The sequence below is a fragment of the Mastigoproctus giganteus genome, chromosome 7, assembly GCF_048544385.1.
Source record: "Mastigoproctus giganteus isolate SK-2022 chromosome 7, ASM4854438v1, whole genome shotgun sequence".
Lineage (NCBI taxonomy): Eukaryota > Metazoa > Arthropoda > Arachnida > Uropygi > Thelyphonidae > Mastigoproctus > Mastigoproctus giganteus.
The window spans coordinates 198872559-198894055 of NC_143581.1; the positions used below are offsets into that span (position 1 = coordinate 198872559).

At 35.9% G+C, this 21497-nt stretch overlaps 1 protein-coding gene across 1 annotated transcript in view; it reads right to left on the reverse strand.

Annotated features, from left to right (window-relative positions):
* The window catches only part of LOC150083545 (coiled-coil domain-containing protein 6-like), a 126962-nt gene that overhangs the window by 64184 nt on the left and 41281 nt on the right, over positions 1 to 21497 (reverse strand). The window contains exon 2 of the mRNA XM_090377351.1: positions 2915 to 3064. Within this exon, the coding sequence (XP_090233477.1) occupies positions 2915 to 3064 (150 nt within the window). The remainder of the gene's footprint in view (positions 1 to 2914; positions 3065 to 21497) is intronic.

Below are 21497 nucleotides of genomic sequence, written 5' to 3' on the forward strand. Positions count from 1 at the left end.
ATAACATATGACACCTACAAAAACAAAAAGATTGGAAAGAATACCACAGTGAACTGGCAAAGATCAGGAAGGGAATGGGGAGATAGTTTCTCTCTGTCTCCTCTGCTGTTCAGTACAAATATTTCTCTATAGAAGGGGCTAAAGAAAAAATAAGAATTAAAAGTAAGACAGGAGTCACCGGAGAAAGAGACTCCTGTTGTCAAACACCAGTGTCAAATTTGCTGTCACTGGACAATAAATCTTAGGAATACTATTCCTAAGATTTGTTGTCCTTGATAATGCAGAATAAATGGATTATTCTGCATTATCAATATCATCTCAAATATCATCTCAAAACACAAAAATACTAGCACAAGTACGAGAATGCCATTTAAAATGAAAGCAAGAATAAGGGACCACAAACTGAAAGTGTAATAACAAAAAATGCCAGAACTAAGGATGATATAAATGAAGAATATAAATGGAAAAAGCAGCTTTCACAAAGAAAAAGAATCTTGCAATAAAAGGGGTATAAAATGAAAAGTGGAGAAGTCAGAAATTAAGTATAAATGATTTATCTATACAAATTCTTCATGCCTATTATTATTGGTAGTGGCAAATGATGCAAGAAAGCAAGCTCTACACAGCATCAACAACAACAAAAAAAAACCCAATCCTACCCATTTCACCTGTCCATCTCCTTTAACAGTTTTATTTAGTTCTTCCTTGAATTTATTCAAACTACCCACCTCTGTAACACCTGATGGGAGTTTGTTCCAACAATCAACCACCCTTTGACTGAAGACAAATTTCTGTACATCCAACTTGCAAACATTCTTCCTCAATTTGAATTTATGCCTGCTTATGCATACAGTCAAGAAGAAGGATTCCATAGAACTGAGCTTACTCTCAATGTATTCAAGGCCATAAACCCATAAACCCAAATCCTTAAACAAATAATGCTAAGCTGATTAATAAGGATCTAATTCTGCTGGAGGATAAGAGTACAGGATGAAGGGGAAATGCAGCACACAGCAAGTAAAACACTGGGGGGGAAGGAAAAAAAAAGGATAACTGAAGTTATCAGTTTGTTTGAGAAAGGGGGTGGCCTTTCTCACTGAAGCTGACCCAAACACAGTGTGACAAGTTTAAGTTCGGTCGAGGATTGACTGATCTCTTTTGCTGCTGAAAATGACTTGTATCAAGAGAAAAGGTATTGATAATCAGACTTCTTTGCTGGCTTCTTAAAACATGAACAATTTGGTATGACTAATACGGTAATGTATATAATAAATATGTTTATGTATTAAGTATAATACATATGTATTTTTATTGCTTTCTTAGTTTAATATTGATTTGTTTAATTTTTATTTTTAGTGAGTATTTAAATGAAGCTTATTAAGCTGATAAATCCAAAAATTTGTCCATGGTACACTTCAACTTTATAACATAAATGCATATACACTCAGTGATCACAGAATTGTGACCACCCCCATCAGTAATGGATGGGGTGGTCACAATTTGGATATGATCGAACACCTGATATGTAATGCACTGTGCACATTAACTAACTTGTTTTTATTGGTGTTCAGTTACTCAAATAATGAATGTTAATAACTTCTCAATACAACCTTTGTATTATTAGGTAGGCAGTCACAATTCAGTGATCACTAAGTGTATAGGTGCCTCCATAGCCAGGTGGGCAGGAGCAGCAGTGCATAGCACACGCTTTTTGAATAGACCGGGGTTCGAGCACGTGACGACCAAATACGGAGGGTGCAGAAAGGTCAGGGAATGACCACCACATATCCCCGGAGCAATATGGGCCTTAGTTGCTAATGCTCCTAAAAACCAAATAACAAACAAACAAACAAATTAAGTGTATATATAAACAATGTCTAATTTAAGTCATTTTGATAGGCATCAGCATTCATAACCATGTTTTTTCTTTTTTAAACTAGGAAGTTGCAATATTCCTATCTTGATTATCAGATGATTAATATTATATCAATGAAACAATCTGAGACTGAAATTTGTGAAACTTTGATGGTGTTCTCACTTCTGAACATATTTAAACTCAAATTCTCCAATTAAAGATGTAGTCTACATTTCTTCCAATACTGATATTATTTTCCCTCAAGATCAATCTCTACATATGCCTATGAAAATCTGATATAGTCACCATGTTTAATGCAGATCTAATAAAACTAGAGTGGAAATACACATTCTAAGCTAAGTAATTTATTATTAATTTTTATGTTTACATTAAATTACACATTAAGTTCTTTAAAAAGTAAGTCTTGCACATAATCCTATTTAGTTAATTTAGCCATTGAGGGAGTCAAGAGAAGTACATTTTGACCCAATCTCTCACCATGAAAATAAAGAGAACAAAATGAAGAAGTCTTTACATTTAACTAGCAGCAGATGAGTATCATAAACAAAATAGATGCTGTGATCAAATATTGTCTTGTGATTAACTGAATAATTATTTACATGTACTGGTAAATTGCAGGCAATTAAATTATATTATAAATCGTTAGATAATTTGACAACAGATTAAATGGAATAGGTTTTAAGAAAACATGTTCTATTACAAAAACCAGTGCTGACTTTGAGGCTTAGTTTTATAATTTCCATGTTTTAATATCAAAGATTTAATATGAATTGCCTGCTATTACAGATATTATTAATTCCATTCTATGATATCTTGCATAACCATTAATACTTTATTGAAATATACACTACAGGTGGATTGAATTTGAGGAGCCTCACTTAGGAGTTAATGAAGTAACACTGTTTAATTTACTGCAGAATAGGATGACTATGCACAAGACAATTCTCTGTATATGTGTAACAATGCAAAGTGTAATTGAACCAAACATTATTAAGCAACAAAAGTTATATAACATCACCATATACTTTGGAATCTTACTTGGTTTAATTTTCTGGAAAGATCATTAGTTAAACATTCTTCTTCTTGTTCATAGTTGAGTGCTAATGTTTCCTTCTCCTTCTTCAATGCCTGAATTTTCTTTAACAATGTATTACTGATGAATTCCTCTTCTTGTTCTGCCTTGGCTTGCTAAAATAAATTAATTTAGATTTATTCACAAGTAAATAAACATCACTGGGTTTATATGTTCAACACTCAGCACACTATTTTATTCCTGTAATGGTCTTTATTAGCAAAAATTTGCCTTTATCATAACAATTCTACAGAAACTTGCTAACAATGAAGAGCTCTAAAAAAATATAACTAGCTGGGTAAAATTGTGGAAGTTTGTTGCAATTCACAAATTAAAAAACCCAACTATTTCACTGAATATTTCATGTTTGGCACAATAACAAAAATTGTCATATAATAATACATTATGTGGGCATTTATTTTGGTTTAACAAATTTCCCTGACTTTGGTAATGAAATTAAGCAGTACTTAGTTTGTTCATACACAGACACACTGCCTTGTCATCTTAGTTTTGAAATAAAAATATCTGAACTATAAAGAAATAACTTTTATAATAATAAATTTCCCAAAAATAGGAATGCTTGAACTACAGAATTGTTCCACTGATTAAATAATGAACGATAAACATAGTATGTTAACTTCCTAATTTATGAACACCATGTGTTTTTGAAAGTAATTTATATACAAAAGAAATGTTTGTAAATTGGGAGGGATATTCCCATAAATATAATGATTCAATAAGAGGATGTGTTCCAAAAAACAATTTTTTTTTGGAATGCAGGACAACTGGGATGACCATAAGATTTATGTATACATCCTAAAAAAAAAAAATATATATATATACACACACACAAGTATTTAGGTAGCAGAATCCCACACCTCACTATAATCCTAATTGTAGCATTAACTTGCTATATTATTTTTGTGCTATATTTAGCATTACTTTTTTCTACAGCAGTCTTTGATTTCAGCTTAACCTTGCAGTAGCTAAGCAGACTTCAGTAGAATGAGTCAGTAAGGAAATGCTAAACAATTAGTCATAGCTCTCCCCAGAAAGTTATTAACACACCATTGATCACGGTCTTCCCAAGAAGATGATCTAACACACCACTGGGTAATACAGTATTTCATCCACTACATTTAAACTCTAGCATTTCTCTTACACAAAAGTAATGCCCATCTATAACTACACAAGAAAATACCTGGCTTATATGCAGATGGTCCAAATTTTTGTGTCATCTGCATACAAGAAAATTTTTGTATCAGTTATTACAAATTATAATTTGAATCCTGTTTAATTTCCAAACAACTGATTTCATATGGCATATAATTTAAAGAAACTTTTAATATTTCATGCAAATCTTACTGAACAATAAGTTCATTCTTCAATATGGTAGATTAGACTTTCCCCTGATAACTGCTTTTTTTTTTTTTTTAAGCAGCAACACTTTCTTCTATAATGTGCATTTAACTGAATGAAGTAATTTAATGGTAATTTTCTGTGATGTTAGAGTTGATATTTACTACTGTAAAAATACATTTTTTAAAAATTGTTATTTGTTATTTTGGTTTTTAGGAGCATTAGCAACTAAGGCCATATTGCTCTGGGAATATGCTGCAGTGGTCATTCCCTGACCTTTCCGCATCCTCCATATTTGGTGGTGACGGGCTCAAACCCTGGTCTAAAAAAAAAAAAAAAAAAAAAAACAGGACCAGATATTATCTTTTAGGGGCACAAAAAGTGATATTGTTGTACATATTAGAACTAATGACATTAAGAGTAAGAGATCTGCAGATTTACTCAACAGGTCAATGTTGGAAAAAAAGTCGTGAGTTAGGGTTGAATGTGAAAGTGTTCGCAATTCTGCCCAGACACGATAGGAGGGAGTATATTATCGATCAATTCAGCCCTGGAGAGACTGCTTCTAACAGGGATGGGGCACACTTAAATAGAAAGGGAGCAAGAATATTTGCTGATGCTATCGAGGCAGTGTTAGGTGGGTCGGAAAACTGCTAGCTTGGGGGGGGATACACAGACTAAAAGGTTAACAGTGGCAGCAGGCAGAGACAAAAGTGATTCTTGCACTGTTTCTATCACAATGAGCAGCAGCATAGAAAGCATGACAATGCAGATTTTCAGGACTGTTGGAAGTCATAGTGGAACAAATAAATACATGGGCTGTGTTAGGGTAACTAAGAGTAGAAACAGGTAGTAGTAGTAGTAGTAGTGGCACATGATGCAAGAAAGCAAGTGTAGGAGCTTATGCAGCATCAGCCAAAAAAAAAACACACCATTCCCTCCAAATGCCTGTCCAGTTCCTCCTTAAATTTATTTAACCTATCAACTTCCACAACGACAGATGGAAGTTTGTTCCAGCAATTAACCACCCGCTGGCTAAAGGCAAATTTCCGCACATCTATTCTACATCTGTCCTTTCTTAATTTGAACTTATGTCCCCGTAGGTTGGTAATCTGAACAAGTGGAAGGATCCCATCAGAATTCAGCGTGCTCAACCCATTCAAGGCCTTAAAGACCTCAATCAGATCACCGTGCAGGTGCCTAGTCTCCAGCCACTGCAATTTGCAGAACTTAAGCCTCTCTTGGTAAGAGAATCCCTTCATTCCCCTCACCAATCGTGTTGCTCTTCTCTGTACACGCTCAAGCAAATCTACATCCTTCCTAAAATGAGGCCTCCAGACCTGTACGCAGTACTCAAGGCGTGGCCTGACCATTGCCTTATACAGAGGGACAATCACCTCCTTTTCCCTGCTAGCAAAATTCCTATATATCATTGACAAAACCCCATGACCCGCCCTAGCAGCCTGTCTGCACTGCTCAGAAAACTTCATATCTGACTGCACAATTACTCCCAGGTCTTTTCCATTTTCTACCACCTTAAGTGTAGTACCACACAGTTGGTACGTTTCTCTGGGGTTACTTCTACCCATATGCAGTACTTTGCATTTGTCAAGGTTGAACTTCAGTTGCCACTTCTTAGCGCATCTGCCCAAATTATCTAGATCCTGTTGCAGTAGCACACTGCCATTACTGTCATTAACAACCCTGCCAACCTTTGTGTCATCTGCAAACTTCGACATTAAGCCTGATATACCTGTACATGTATACTTGCATGTACACCAATGCTAGGAGTACAGTTAATAAATTTGATGAGCTTGAAGTGCTAGTCAAGATATTAAAGGCAGTATTGTTGGGTATCAGAGACATGGTGTCACATAGATATAAGCAGTGCAGAATTGAAATTTGGGGAGTACAATTTGTACAGAGAGGACAGAAAGGGAGGAGGGGTTATGCTGTTAGTAAAGAAACACATAAAATCTAAGGAAGTGCATCCAATTGATGTTGGTGGACAATGCAGTGTTGAGTCTGTTTGGTGTGAAATAAGCACTGGGAAAGGAAAAGTGAGAGCGTGTGTTATAGGCCTAATGAATCTGATGAGTATAATAAGCAATTGTGAAGAGAAATAGAGTGGGGCAGTAAATCAGAATGTCTTATAATGGGGGATTTTAACTTTCCCGATATCAACTGGAAATTGTGGGTTGGTCACTCGCACACAAGCAAGACTTGTGGATTTACCGGATGACTGTTTTCTACAGCAACATGTTCAAGAGGCAACCAGAGGGAGTAATACTCTTGATCTGATTATCAGCAGTGATTATTCATGCATTAAGAATTTGCAGATAAAGGAACCATTGGGTGACAGTGATCACAATTTACCGATATGGGAATTACTTAAAGATAACGTAACTACCATCAAGGCTAAAGGGAAGAGCTTTTGCTTTTATAAAGGTGCCTCATAAAGGGGTCTCGGACAGTTTTTAAAATTCTGTACAGTGGGATCAACTGATGTGTTACCAACGTTCAATTTTAAATGAGAAGCCTTCAGCACTTAACCTTGGAGGCTACTAGGCTTTCCATTCCAACTAAGAAATACCGTTCAAGGTTGAGGCCTAAATGGATGTCAGATGAATTAATGAGGTGCGTGGCAGAGAAGAAAAATGTATAGGCATATAAAAATTATTAGGTGACATAGAAGCCTATGGCAGATATAAGCTTGTCTGTAATCAAGTCACAAAGGAGGTTAGGCAGGCAAAGGCAGATTAGAAGAAATCTTTGGCAAAGGATGTAAAGAAAAACAGCAAAGAGTTCTTTACTTATGTAAACTCTAGAAGGAAAGGGATGAATCAGATTGGACCACTTAACATAGATGGGTTGACCATTTATGATCATGCTCAGGTAGCTGATGAACTGAATGAGTATTTTGCATCTACATTCACACAAGTTATTCAATGAGGGGAATGCCAGAAATTTATCAAACTCTAACAGGGAGCTAAGTGATTTTGTAACAACTGAGAGCAAAGTGGAGGAGAAATTGTTGAAGTTAAACATAAGGAAGGCACCTGGGTGGATGGAATCTATCCAGTTATATTAAAAGAGGTAGCAAAGGAAGTAAGCAAACCCTTAGCCATTATAATGAGGGCTTCCTTGGACTCAGGGGAGGTCCCCATTGACTGGAGATGTGCAAATGTATCACCAATTCACAAAGGGGGATTTAAAAGACGACACAAGTAACTATAGACCTGTTAGTTTAACTTGTGTTCCGGGGAAAATAATGGAGTCACTGGTTAAAGAAGCATTGCAGGATCATCTAGACAAGACTGCAGTAACAGATAAGACACAGCATGGGTTTGTTAAAGGAAGGTCTTGTCTGACCAATTTGATTGGATACTATGTGTTCACAAAGGAACTGAATGTCAAAAATAATTTTGATAACTAGTTGTCGCACATGGAAGACTGCTGTACAAATAGGAGAGGTATGGCATTAAGGGTAAGTTGCTACAATGGATAAAGGGATGGTTGAGTGGGAGACGACAGAGAGTGGTAATCAATGAACACTGCTCTTCATGGACAAATGTTATTAGTAGAGTTCCCCACGGTTCGGTGTTAGGCCCATTGTTGTTTTGTGTATTCATCAATGATATCGATGAAGGTATGTCCAAGTTCGCAGATGATACAAAGGTTGGCAGGGTTGTTAACGACAGTAAAGACACTTTGCTACTCCAACTGGATCTAGATAAGTTGGGAAAATGGGCTGAGAAGCGGCAACTGAAGTTTAACATTGACAAATGCATGAAAAGTACTGCATATGGGTAGCAATAACCGAAGAGAACTCTATTAACTGTGTGGTACTACACTCAAGGAAGCGGAAAGTGAAAAAGACCTGGGCGTAATTTTGCAGTCAAATATGAAGTTCGCTGAGTAGCGCAGACGGGTTGCCAGGGCAGGTCACGGAGTCTTGTCAATGATATACAAGAATTTTGCTAGCAGGGACAGGGAGGTGATTATCTCGTTGTATAAGGCAATGGTCAGGCCACACCTTGAGTACTGTATACAGGTCTGGAGACCTCATTTCAAGAAGGATGTAGAGCTGCTGGAATGAGTACAGAGAAGGGCAACAAGATTAGTGAATGGAACAAAGGGTTGCTCTTATGAAGAAAGGCTTAAGTTTTGCAAATTACAGTGTCTGGAGACAACGATGCTGATGGGATTCTTCCTCTTGCTCAGAATAATCACCTGAGAGGGAATAAATTCAAATTGAGGAAAGACAGATGTAGGATAGACGTGTGGAAATTTACCTTTAGCCAGCGGGTAGTTGGTTGGTGGAACAGACTTCCATCCCTTGTAGTGGAGGTTGATAGCCTAAATAAATTTAAGGCTCAGCTAGACAGGTATTTCGAACGAACGGAGGGTTGAAGTGGAAGGGTTTTTTTTTTTTTTTTTTTTTGGCTGATGCTGCATAAGCTTTCTTTCTTGCATCATATGCCTCTACTAATGCTAATTTTTTCTGCAATTGCCACACATTTAGCATTGTTGTTTAAATGCATTGATTTGGTTTTAAAAGGTTTCAAGCTCCTCACAAGTCAAGCAAACATCCACCCGAGGCCTTCCAAACCTATACCCATGATTTAGAATTAGCAGAGGCATGCAAGAAAGCAAGATTATGCAGCATCAGCAAAAAAAAAAAAAAAAAAAACAACCTCCCATTTCACCCCTCCATTCACTCCAAATGCCTGTCCAGCTCAGGACAGGCATTTGGTATTATAATGAAGTTGATAGCCTAAATTTATTTAGGCTATCAACTTCATTATAATACAGGATTGTTAAAATTAAAGTATCCCTATGTAGAGAGCTCTGGAACGAGTTCTAAGGCTCATACTGAAGAGAAATTTGGACAACAGGTACAATAAGGAATGCACTCGCCATTTATTGGAAAAAAAAAAATTAGTTACAAAATTTGTCACTGTATGGCACGTAACTATCTTAGTTACGATTATGCAAATAATATATGTTATTTGTATAATTGTAAGTTATTGCCACAGTGTCACTACTCAGCTCTATTGTACTGTAAAGCAAAGCAGTCTCTTCAAAATCATACAGTAGATGTTTGCCTGCAATACAGCAGCAATGCCAACAACATTGCAGGAAAAGGCGCTATTAGTGAAGTTGTACTATCAGAACAGCAACGATGCAGCTGCAGCTATCAGAGAATTCCAGAGTCAGAAATCCATAAGGTGTGGACCTATGACTGTTTGTGCTGTCCGAAAAATTATTGCGAAATTTGAAGTAAAAGCATCTTGGTGTTCAACCAGGTAGGGACCAAAAATGAGTGGACTTCTCTTGTGTTGAAGATGTGGCTAAGGCTGTCATGGATTTATTAAGTCAATCGCCATGTGGTAGCAAAAGTGTGCCAGCTGTTTCTCGTGAAGTGGACATTCCGTATTCCACTGTAAGGCTAGTAATACGCCAGGTGTTGCGGTACCATCCTTACAAGATGCACATACTATGCAGCTAAAGCATGGTGATGCAGATATTCATTTCACATACACACTTCAGTTTCTGGTGCGAATGACAGTGAATATCACTTGGCCATAGAACATCCTTTGGAGTGATGAAGCCCACTTCTGGTTAAATGGCCAGGTGAATATGCACAACTGTCGCATTTGGGCAACAGAAAACCCTCAAGAGGTCCCGTTGAAGTCTCCAAAAATGACAGTGTGGTGTAGATTTATGGCCACATTCATGATTGGGCCAGATTTTTTTTGCAGGTAACAACACCGACTGGACCCCACACCTGTTCCATCACTGGACAGTGATATGAAATATTGGCAAATTTCGCAATACCAGAGCTGCAACAACGCAGGTGCCTTCAGGATACCATATTCATTCAAGATGGTGTGCCACCCTACATCCACTGTTGTGTCCAAAGATTGCTAAGGCAACACTTTATAGATCAACGAGTCATCAGCCATTGTTTCCAGACATCTTGGCCAGACTGTCACTGGACCTCACCCCATGCAACTTCTGGTTGTGGTGTTTTTTGAAGAACCAGGTGTATCGGGAAGGATGTCAATCTCTGGAAGATCTGAAGAACAGCATTAGACATGTGCTGACTATTCCAGTTGACATGTTATGTTCTGCTATAGAAAATGCTGTTCTTCAAATGGAAACTGTTGTTGACCAAAATGGAGGACACACTGAACAATTGAAGCGCTGTTCAAGTGATTTGTATTGCCACAGCGCCAAAAAAAGTGACAAATTTTGTAACTAATTTTTTTTTCTAATAAATGGCGAATGCATTCTTTATTGTACCTGTTGTCCAAATTTCTCTTCAGTACAAGCCTTAGAACTCGCTCCAGAGCCCTTTACATAGGGATACTTTAATTTTAACAACCCTGTATTTACAGTAGAAATTGTACTTGATGGTATTAACAAGATCAGGGTATTTAGTGCAAAAGAGCTCATACACTGTTTTCATATTAAGGTATTTATTTTACCAGATATTTTACTAGTTTACTGCTGTAGTGAGACTCCTTAAACAAAAATCCTCGAATATGCTCATTAGTAGTATTAAATACTTCACGTGGTAGGGCTTTTGCATGGTTCTGATGCTTACCAAGCAATTCTATAGACGACTTTCCTGCAGTAATCAAAGAAGTTAGCCAAAAAAAAAGAGCTTCATTTTTTACTGCATACAAAATTGAGAAAGCCTTTTTATACATATTTACTTTTTCTGCATCCATCAGTACAAATTAAGCGAAAGTACTATTCCACAGTTTTGGTGTTTCTTTCTTAGCATGTTTGAGCATTATATCAATTTCATAAGAAATTGTGTCTTACTCATTTTTTGGCTCACGTTTACATGAACACTGCCTCCGTGTTTGATTTAGCCACCACATTAAGTCTTGTTGTAGTACTCCATACTCTTCTCCATGAAGATGTCTTTTTTGGAACTCGCATTTGTACATGTGGACATTTTGAACTTCCCTTTTCCTCTTGCGTAACATTTCACTTTCGTCACGACTACAGCTAGACATGTCTCAGAGAACAGTCTTATTAATATGTTTGTTATTGTTATTTGGTTTTCAGGAGCATTAGCAACTAAGGCCATATTGCTCTGGGGATATGCGGTGGTCATTCCCTGACCTTTCCGCTGTTTGTTTGTTATTTGGTTTTTAGGAGCATTAGCAACTAAGGCCATATTGCTCCAGGATATGCGGTGGTCATTCCCTGACCTTTCCGCATCCTCCGTATTTGGTGGTGACGGGCTCGAATCCCGGTCTAATCAAGAAGTGTGTGCTACGCACTGCTGCTCCTGCCCACCTGGCTATGGAGGTGCCCTTATTAATATGTAAACAATACTGTTGTTGTGATTCTTCAGCAGAAACTGGTTCTCACTTGACAAGAAAATAGTGAAGTACCATGCTGCGATCTACTGGTGAACAAAAATGTTTGAAGAAGGGAATAAGTTCAGGAGCATACATAGACTACTTAAAGCTAAAAATATTGCATTAAAACTACATTTAATCTATGAATTTCTTTTTGTCTGATTTTAAAGAGAAATTTGGGATGGCTCAGTAAATCTTTATATACAAACGAAATATAAAATTTCATAAAATTCTTCTGCTGGGAGTTAAGCTGTTACATGTGGGTAGGCAGACAGACATGGATGGGTACAGTGAAGACAATAGGCGCTTATGCATATATACTAACATGCCAATTACATAAGTTTATTATTCCAATTCCTACTGAACTTAACAGCAACTTCTATTATTTGGCATGTCCTTTGTCACTGACAGGTCTAACCCACTGTCTGTTCACACCCTGTCACGTCCCCATAAATATTCTTCAAATATCGATGAATCTCACTGAGTACAAAAAAGTCCTCTGCATTTAAGAACTTGATAATACACTTTTCTTTATATGCATATCAATGTAATCTTCCATTTTCACAGACTATTAGCAGTAACATTTAGATTTTCCCCTGACATCATTACATATTGCGTGCACATCACAATCACTGGCAACTAAACTATGACACTAAGTAGCTATTATGCTCTAAAACCTAAAACAACAAGAAACGTGAGAAAAAATTGAGTCATTAATTTTGGAGCAGCACTTGTAGCACAAGGGAGGTTTCACAAACTGTCTTGGTGCTTCCTTTAGTAACAATGGATAAATTCGTCAACACCTCTTACCCTTTTCCACATTCAACTGTTATTAATTTCTCTTCCAAACGAGCTTTCAGTAATCATATTCTTTTAGTTCCTAATGCCTGTTACCAAGCCAAGAGTACTATTAAGTCAAATCCAGAGGTGGTATACACATGAATACATTATTTAACTCATAATTGTTTAGGGTCATCAGTGATGTTACAATAACTTTCCTGTATCCAATATGGTTCAGGCATTTTTGCACTATATTCACGCAAGTACAAAACTCTTTTCATAGTCCTCCAGAAATTACTTTATCATAGATTAATTTATATTTTTCATTTGAATTCAGAATATTCTAATAATTTATATTAATTTCTAATAATCTTTTCTATTACTAACTTCAATTCAGCAGTTTGCACATTTTATTAATAACATGTGGCTCTTAAGATGTAATGGTAGCTCAAGCTTCAATATATATATACAGGCTTTGAAAAGTAAAAGTTTTAAAGGCCCTTAAAGCCTCTGGAGGGAACCGTGCTAGATAAGTTTAAGCTATCTAAAAAAAAGAAAGGTGTTCATCAGGTTTGGCAGGGATTAAGTAAGGTAACATATGCTTGTACTGTAATTATTAGCAGATATTGCTTAAATAATGTTTATTTTTTTCAAAAAGGTGCTCTTATTTTCTTCAAAAAAGGAATGTGATCTTGTAGGTGTATTTCAGGGTCTGGTTATAGGTTATTACTTTTTTAAACAGAAACATATAGCCACTGTTTTCTGCTCAGGAAGGTGATAACTGTTGCAGTTTTTCCAAAGAATTTTATATTTATCAAGAGTTTAGTGTTGTCGTCCAATGAAAGACATAGGAGTGACAATATATAGATCATTTGCAGAGATATACTTGCACTGAATCTGAAAGTTCATTAGTTATTTAATTATTAAGTTTGAAAACAGAAAGAATAGCAAAAAATTAGATAATATTAAATGCTTTTTTCTTTTCTTTTTATGAATGTTCACCATAATCATACAGTACAGTAGTACCAGAAATCCGGCATCCTTACGGACATAGCACAATTTCCAGATTTTTGAAGATTATGTATGTAGCCTAAATATTCGGGGGCAATTTGTTATTTTTATTAGATAATAAAGTACCTCCGATCCATATAATCTCCACAGAATAACAGTTGCCAGCATTAAGTTGAAATGTTAACCCATACAGTCAGTTTGGTCCAGTGAGAAACAAATAAAGGTTGTAGGTTCAAGGTATGGGTATAACCTATGTTGCAACACCCATACCAGAGGGTATGGGTGCTGCAACTATGCAATATGATGTATAAATAGGGCAATATAATAACAGCAATCAAATCACCTTAAAAACTAAATAAATACTAATGTACTATACTGCAAACTAGAACTGCATGTCTTGTAAAAACAAGTGATTTTAAATGTTAGAAATACATCAGTACAAATACATAGTAACAATGACATACATTTTAGGAAATATGCAAAACAGAAACTGGTGTTTGGAAATTATTAATGGAACAATTTTTTTTAAGTCTAGTCAGCCTATTTTCCCCTCTGCCTTTATGTAGTCAACTACCCTTCGGAGAAATATTCAGGAAGTTCCATATTTTGAGGTGATACCATATTAGACTGGCCAAACGATGCAGGAAGGTAAACTTATTCTAATTCTATATATAATAGAATTCTATAATAGTTTTAGTTTATTCCTTTAGTAGCACTGCATTTAATACTTTGTTTTAAATATTTTTTATGAAGAGACATTAACTTAAATTGTGCTTGTGATATCTTCAGAATTGGAATCTCATTTCGAAGTACTGAATATGAGTGAAGGTTACCATTTGTTACATCTTTTGTGTGTAGATATTATTTGCAGGGAATCATACAAATTAGTAATGTAGGACAGTACTTGTAATTCGTGTAATATTACTGCTGTTCAACTGTACAACTGAATATCAGAAACTCTTTTCAGAAGTTGCAGCTTTTCCAATAAGCATGAGGCTATTAAAAATGGAAGACCTCAACCTGATCTCAAGGAATTAAAAACGCAAAGCAAAAAATTCACATGAAATCTTCAATTAGAATATTAAGAAAAGCATGAAGTAGATGACTGGATGTTTGAAGAGGAGAGAAAATTGTTCTGCTACCCTTGCAATTTACTTTCTATAGATAGTACAGTCAAATCTTGTTAATACAAAGTTCAAGGAACCTAAATTTTCATGTTTTGCAATAATGAGGTTTGTAGTAACAAGGTCCCTCAAAAGTGTCAGAATTTTATCCCCCCCCCCCTTTTTTGGTACATACTATATATATCTAAGAATAATAATAATATCAAAAATAAATAAAAAAATAAATTAATAAAAACAAAAGCCTCGTCTAACAACACAGTAATAGGAATAACACATTTTTTAAAGATTTTATTTTATTTGTAAGATAAACTAAGAGAAAGCAATTAAGAGGAATGAAAATATTGTACAGTATATATTTTGATACATACAATATTTTTGTATCACAGTAAAAAGAATTACAATCTTAATATAAAAGGAGCCATACAAACCATTAACTTTTTAAATTAATCTAATTTAAAGAAAGAATCCAATGATGTTTGCAGTTTTCGTCCTATATGCATTTTTAACTATAGCACAGACATTATCAAATGCAATAGTTGTTTCTTTATCAACGTTACTGCAGGCCAACACATTCTCTATTATGATCAATGCAATTTGGGCATATTTTTTAGATGGTAGTGCATGGCTTCTTCACTTTTGCTCGTAACAAAAATGTCCTCGTTTTGCTTAGTGCTCAGCAGCTCTTCTGGTGTTGGCATTGCTGTAGTAGCAACTTAATCATCCACCTTCACAAACTCCAAATTCGGAAACAAAATCCATATGCTCCTTTGAATTTCTTCATTCCTCAATGTTGCCATCACATTCATCTGCTGGATGTTTTTCGATGATATTCTGTCTAAAGCCACTCTTTCTGAAGCAGTTGATTATTAAACTTGATGCAATACTGTCCCAAGCAATAACAAGATTACAGATAGCATCCAAGACATTCCAATTTGGCTGTAAATTGTTCCCTCTTTCTATGTTGCAGATCAAGTACCTTATCAGGCAGGCACTATATGCTCTCTTGAGGTTATAAATAATTCTTTGATTCAGTGGATGCATAAAACTGGTGGTATTGGGAGGCAAAAACATATTTGTCAACTTAAGTGTCTTGGCAGAATGTGCTGTACAGCAATCTAGAATCAACAAAATGTTCCTTCTGCTGAAGCCACTTTTGATAATCAGGACTGAAACATTTTGACCACAAGCCAAGCTCTCCTATTAGCCTCATAATCACAGGGAAGTTGGTTAACTTCTTAAACCAACTTGGCTTGGAAATCTTGCCAATCACAAGTGGGCGTAGTTTTTCTACTGCCATCTGAATTGCAGCATAACAGAACAGCAAGTCTTTGTTTACTTAATTTTCCAACACGACAAGCCTTTCCTCGAACATCAAATGTTTTGTTTGGCAGCAAATTATAAATAAACCATCTTGTCAGGATTAAAAATATTCTTTGCCTCATACTTTTCAAGAATGGTCCATACAGAACACAACCAGGCTGTAACCTTTTCTTTATCAACTAATCCAAGTTATTCCCTGTTTTTAAATCTTTGGAGCCAGCCACTAATTCCATGTTGCTGAGCCGGATAATTTGCCTTTTCTTGCAAAATCGGAACTGATATTGGCAAATTAGATGAATACATTTGTTGGTACCACTCAAAGTTTTGTTTCAAGCTCCTCTTGTTTTGCACCACTAATTCATTTCCTGTTTTTTTCTAGCTGCTCCAGTTTCACGCACTTCCAGTTTTTTAGTATTTTAGATAAAGTAGGTAAAGGGATGTTATATTCCTTTGCAATGTCCATTTTGCTTCATTCCATCCTATGTCTCTTGTATAATTTTCAGTTTAATTTCCAGGCTTAATCCCATCCGTTTACGTTTTGTCACCATAACACTGCTAGATGAGATTTAATATAAACAAACTTTAAATTAATTTAAAGACAAGTTCCAAAAAAGACATCAGCTCAGATAAACTGGCACAAAAAATAGATTATAATGTACTATAGCAAAAGACTCTTTGAACTGCCGTAACAATTGCAACTGACCTTAATCCCGTGTAGAGTGCGGGAGTACTATTTTTATTCTTTTGTTAATTTAACAGCTCATCCTTCACAAAGATGTTTTTCAGAGTACACTTAAGTTGTAGCTACCATAAACTGATTTTGTTTACACAAAAGTAATTTCTAACAACTCAGTGCCATCCTTCAGGAAGCATCGGGCAGCTGTGCCAAGATTTGTATTAAACATACAAAATAACAACATTTCTTACAGGGTGAAAACGAACTTTGTAATACATATTAACCGAATTTTGTAATAAACAACTATATTTACATAGAAAAGCCTATCCTTTCACAGGGGAATGGTAGAATGGTATGTGCCTCAAATAAACATGTACTTTGTATAAACCGAGTTTGTATTAACACGAATTTACTGTATTTGGATTAGGATTATTTAAATAATCTTCATAAAGCAATTTGATACAATGGGCATTCATGAAGCCTCATGAATGCCCATTGTGGCTTCTCTCATTAAGTAACATTTGGAAGAATTCAAATTGAATTTTTTTTTTTTTTTTTTTAATCTTATTATTTGATATAGTGTCAGATTTAAGAATAAAATTTTTAAAGTTCCTCATTTTCAAGTAATTTTTCTGTTGTTTTATCCCTAATAAATGATTGTTGTACTTTGTCCACAATGTACCTACTGCCATGATTTTTATGACATGGGTTTGGGCAGTTAACTGATTTTATAAACTTGAAAACTGAAGCAACTAATATAAGAAAGAATTAATAATACCACACTAATATATCACATAATAACTGCAATTAAATTGAAAACACCTCAGTACAATTTAGTTCAGTTTGTGTACTTTCTTGTAAAGCAACTATAACAATGTTTTTTTTTAAAAAGCAGAATTAAGAAAAAAATTGTTTCACAGAAGTTAACATTTTTACAATATTGACTTTCATAAAAAATTTAATAAAATACATTTAAAACCTATTGCAATTCATTAGCAAAAGATCAAGCACTGGTATAATCCAAACATAATTTAAAAAAAAAAAAAAAAAACTCTCAGAAATAAGGAAAATTTGGAGTCTGTCAAACCAGACACCACCATTTCGTTAACCGATTGGTTAATAATGACTGCTTTTTCTGTTTCATGTCAGAAAACTACATGTAATGCAAGTTAAATTTTCCATCAGAAATTTAACACACCAACTTGACTACCCCTTTTAGATCCGATACATTTATTCACCATTCAACACAAGGCTATATATTATATGTTGACCGAGGCTACTTATTGTCTCAGTCAAATAGGCCAAATAGGTCGGAACCTGGTGCTTTCAAGTTTTTAATGACCAACAGATTCAGCTTCTTGGTAATGATATTACAGTAATAACTTCAGGTTGACTCACAGATGATGATGATGTCATTTTTAAAGTGGGTACAGTAGTCTAAGTTCCGTTACTAGAGGGATAATAGCATTCCCAACCAGTAAAGACAAAAAAAAAAAAAAAGCAAGCATGATACAAAATAGTATTACAATATCTGTATTGAAACAGTACCCTGCTTCTTCACTAAAAACATTTGCTAGTTTTTTTTATTTCTCTCCCCCACCCACCCCTTGAATTTAGGATTGGGCCCAATCCTCCCATGTAATCATGTGTTGGATGTTCATTAGCTTTCTCATAAATTCTGCATCTTTTTTATGATAATTTGGAGGTTTCTTGCCTAACAAAGTTGTAATTTATAGTAAAGAATAATTTTAAGTCCCAGTGGAGATTTGTCAATTTTTGTATAGTATAGGCATATGATGCAGGAAAGAAAGCTTATTTAGAATCAGTCAAAAAAAAAAACCCCTTCCCTTTTCACCTATCCATTCACTCCAAAAGTTTGTCTAGTTCAGCCTTGAATTTATTTAAATACTATCTAGAAAGTTAAACATTAAGTAAATGTCAGTCACAGCCACTGTGAAAATCACAATATTGATACAGTGGAAACAGAACCACAAGTAAGTGTAATTCTTTAATATTTTCTTTTAGGAATTTTTGTGGGATATAATTAATGCTGTAGTGTTTTATAAATTTCACATAAAACATACTGCTACAGTAGAAGGAATAGTGTAATGTTATCACTATCGCACTACTAGGTGGTAGATGACTCTCATCAACCGGTGCAATACCACCACTTTGCTTACTGGAGGCTTGAAGTGGTGGAACCCACATTTAGTCTCCAGAGCTAAGTTCCGGACAACCCTTCTCCATCTCTCCCACATGCAGTATGACTGATGACTTTTGAGGTTATGATGGACATCATGGCGAGATCCAATCTTCCTTACATTTCGAGGGTACAGCTCTAAAACGGTGTTCACAGGCCGGCCGCTAGTTAGTACACTGAATCGAACCTATTGGTAGCTCTTTAGGAAGCTTCCGGATCAGCTAGTGTATAATCTTGCTACACTCTTGTGTATAATCTTGCTACTCTGCCAGATAGTGACTGGAGTGAGTCCGAATAGTGTTTATGCGGCGGGGTGGGGGGGCATTGTTGAGGCCACGTTATGTCAAGGATCTAGGTATATTCTTACCATGCGTACGCCATATCCAAAAATTTCATTACTTCATACAGCATGTCCCTTTTTCTTACTATTGAATACACCATGAATTGTCAAACTAATAGAGTAAGCTTATCTGAAAAAAGAACTAAACCCCCCAAACACTTCCTAGTTCACTTCACAAATATACATGGTCTCAATTCTAATCTCAATGATGTCCATTTCCGCTTGCAGTCTGCCAAACCCCATGTACTTTTTCTGACAGAATCTCTGTTATCGGTTGATTCAACTACTGCTCATCTCAGTTGCCCAAATTATTCGCTGTATGATTCCTTTCGCCTCAAAAGTGGTACTTGTGCATATGCCCCGTTCTGATATTCCCTGTCAGAGACTTGGTAATTTGGAATCTCCTATTTTCGATCTTCTCTGGCTTAAAATTTCTCTACCTCATTCTCTCAAATTTATCTGTTATCTCTACCGTTCTCCCAAATCTACTAATCACTTGGAGCTCTTTGTCTTCCTCTCTTTGCAAATTGACTTTCTTCAGTCCAACTTTTTTTAACAGTGAGGTAATTTTTCTTGGTGATTTTAATGTTCACAACTCCAGCTGGCTTCCGTTTTCTAGTCACACCGACCCAGCTGGTCGAGATGCTAAAGCTTTTGCGATTACTAATGACCTTGCACAGATTGTTCATTTACCTACAAGAATACTGGACAATCCTAACCATACAGCCAACACGCTTGATATTTTTCTCACAAACAATCCTTCTACGTACACAATTGAAGTGAGTGGTCCATTAGGCACCTCAGATCACAATTTGAGAGATTTCTAGAACTGCTGGGAGTCATCATGGAACAAGTAAATACATGGGCTCTCTTTGGGTAACTAAGAATAAGAACAGGTGCATGTACACCAATGATAGGAGTATAGTAAATAAATTTGATGAATTTAAAGTGCTGGTCAAGATTACAAAGGTAATAATATTGTTGGGCTATCAGAGATGTCGTGCCACACAGATATAAGGAATGCAGAATTTGAATTTGGGAAGTACAATGTGTACAGGATAAGAAGGGAGGAGGAGTTATGCTGTTAGTTAAGAAATACAAAATCGAAGGCAGTGCATCCAAGTTGACATGGGTGGCCAGTGCAATGATGAGTCAGTTTGGTGTGACATAAGCACTGGGAAAGCAAAAATGAGAGTAGAAGTGTGTTATAGGCCTAATGACTCTGATGAGTACAATAAACAACTGTACAGAGAAATGGAGTGGGCCAGTAAATCAGAACATCTTATAATGGAGGATTTTAACTTTCAAGATACTGACTGGAATTTGTGGGTTGGTCACTCACACATTAGCAAGACTTGTGGATTTACTGGATGACTGTTTTTCTACAGCAGCATGTTAGAGAGGCAACAACAGGAGTAATACTCTTGATCTGATTATCAGCAGTCATTACACTGAACAAATTTTGGATCATATCTTATTACGGGCATGAAAGTAAGTTTACTTAATAGTTTGGCGTGGTTAAAGATGGAAATAGTGCTTAAAATGGGAGATTGGCTCGAGTTATCGAAAAAAAGTAGTTTTTTTATATTTATACAAGGTATTTTTTTATTTATATGGAAGTAAGATGTAGCTATGAACATACCTGTATCAAACAGGGGACCATTTTGCCTTTCGTTTGTATTCAACTTCAGGAGCATCACTTTTTACCATCCAACAATAATCGGCTAACTCAACAGCAGTCCATTTACTTTTGTATCTTTGTTCCATTGCTGAGATGCCTTGATGGAAAGCACTTGCCATGTTCGTCGCTGACAGCACCACAGTTTGGCGGGAAGAAATCCTGGTGTGAGCGCAAGAAATGCATCCTCAATGACATGTTGCACCCTAGTTTTGTAAGTAATGAGATCTTCCACAAACTGCCTGTAGTTGCTGGCTTTAAAATTTCCTAGAAAACCAGTCGAAACATTTCGAAAGGCTTTCCAAGCTGATTTCTCGCTATCACTAAGGGCATGTTTGAACTGTTAGTCTTTGAAAAGTTGCCTTATTTGTGGACCAATGAAAATTGCTGCCTTAATCTTCTTTGTACTAAGTCTTGGGAATTTCTCTTGCATGTATGTGAATACAGGACCATTCACTTCCAAAGCCTTCACGAAATTTTTCATGAACTCCAGTTTGATACAGGGAGTGGTGGAAGCAAAACTTTATTTGGATCTACCGGGGGTTCAAATGCCGTGTTCTTCATTCCAGTTATTAATGATTTTCGTTGAGGCCAACTCCTCTTCTCGTAGTGCATATCATTGGCACAACTGTTCCAATCACAGAGAAAGCAACAATACTTAGTGTAACCCTTTTGT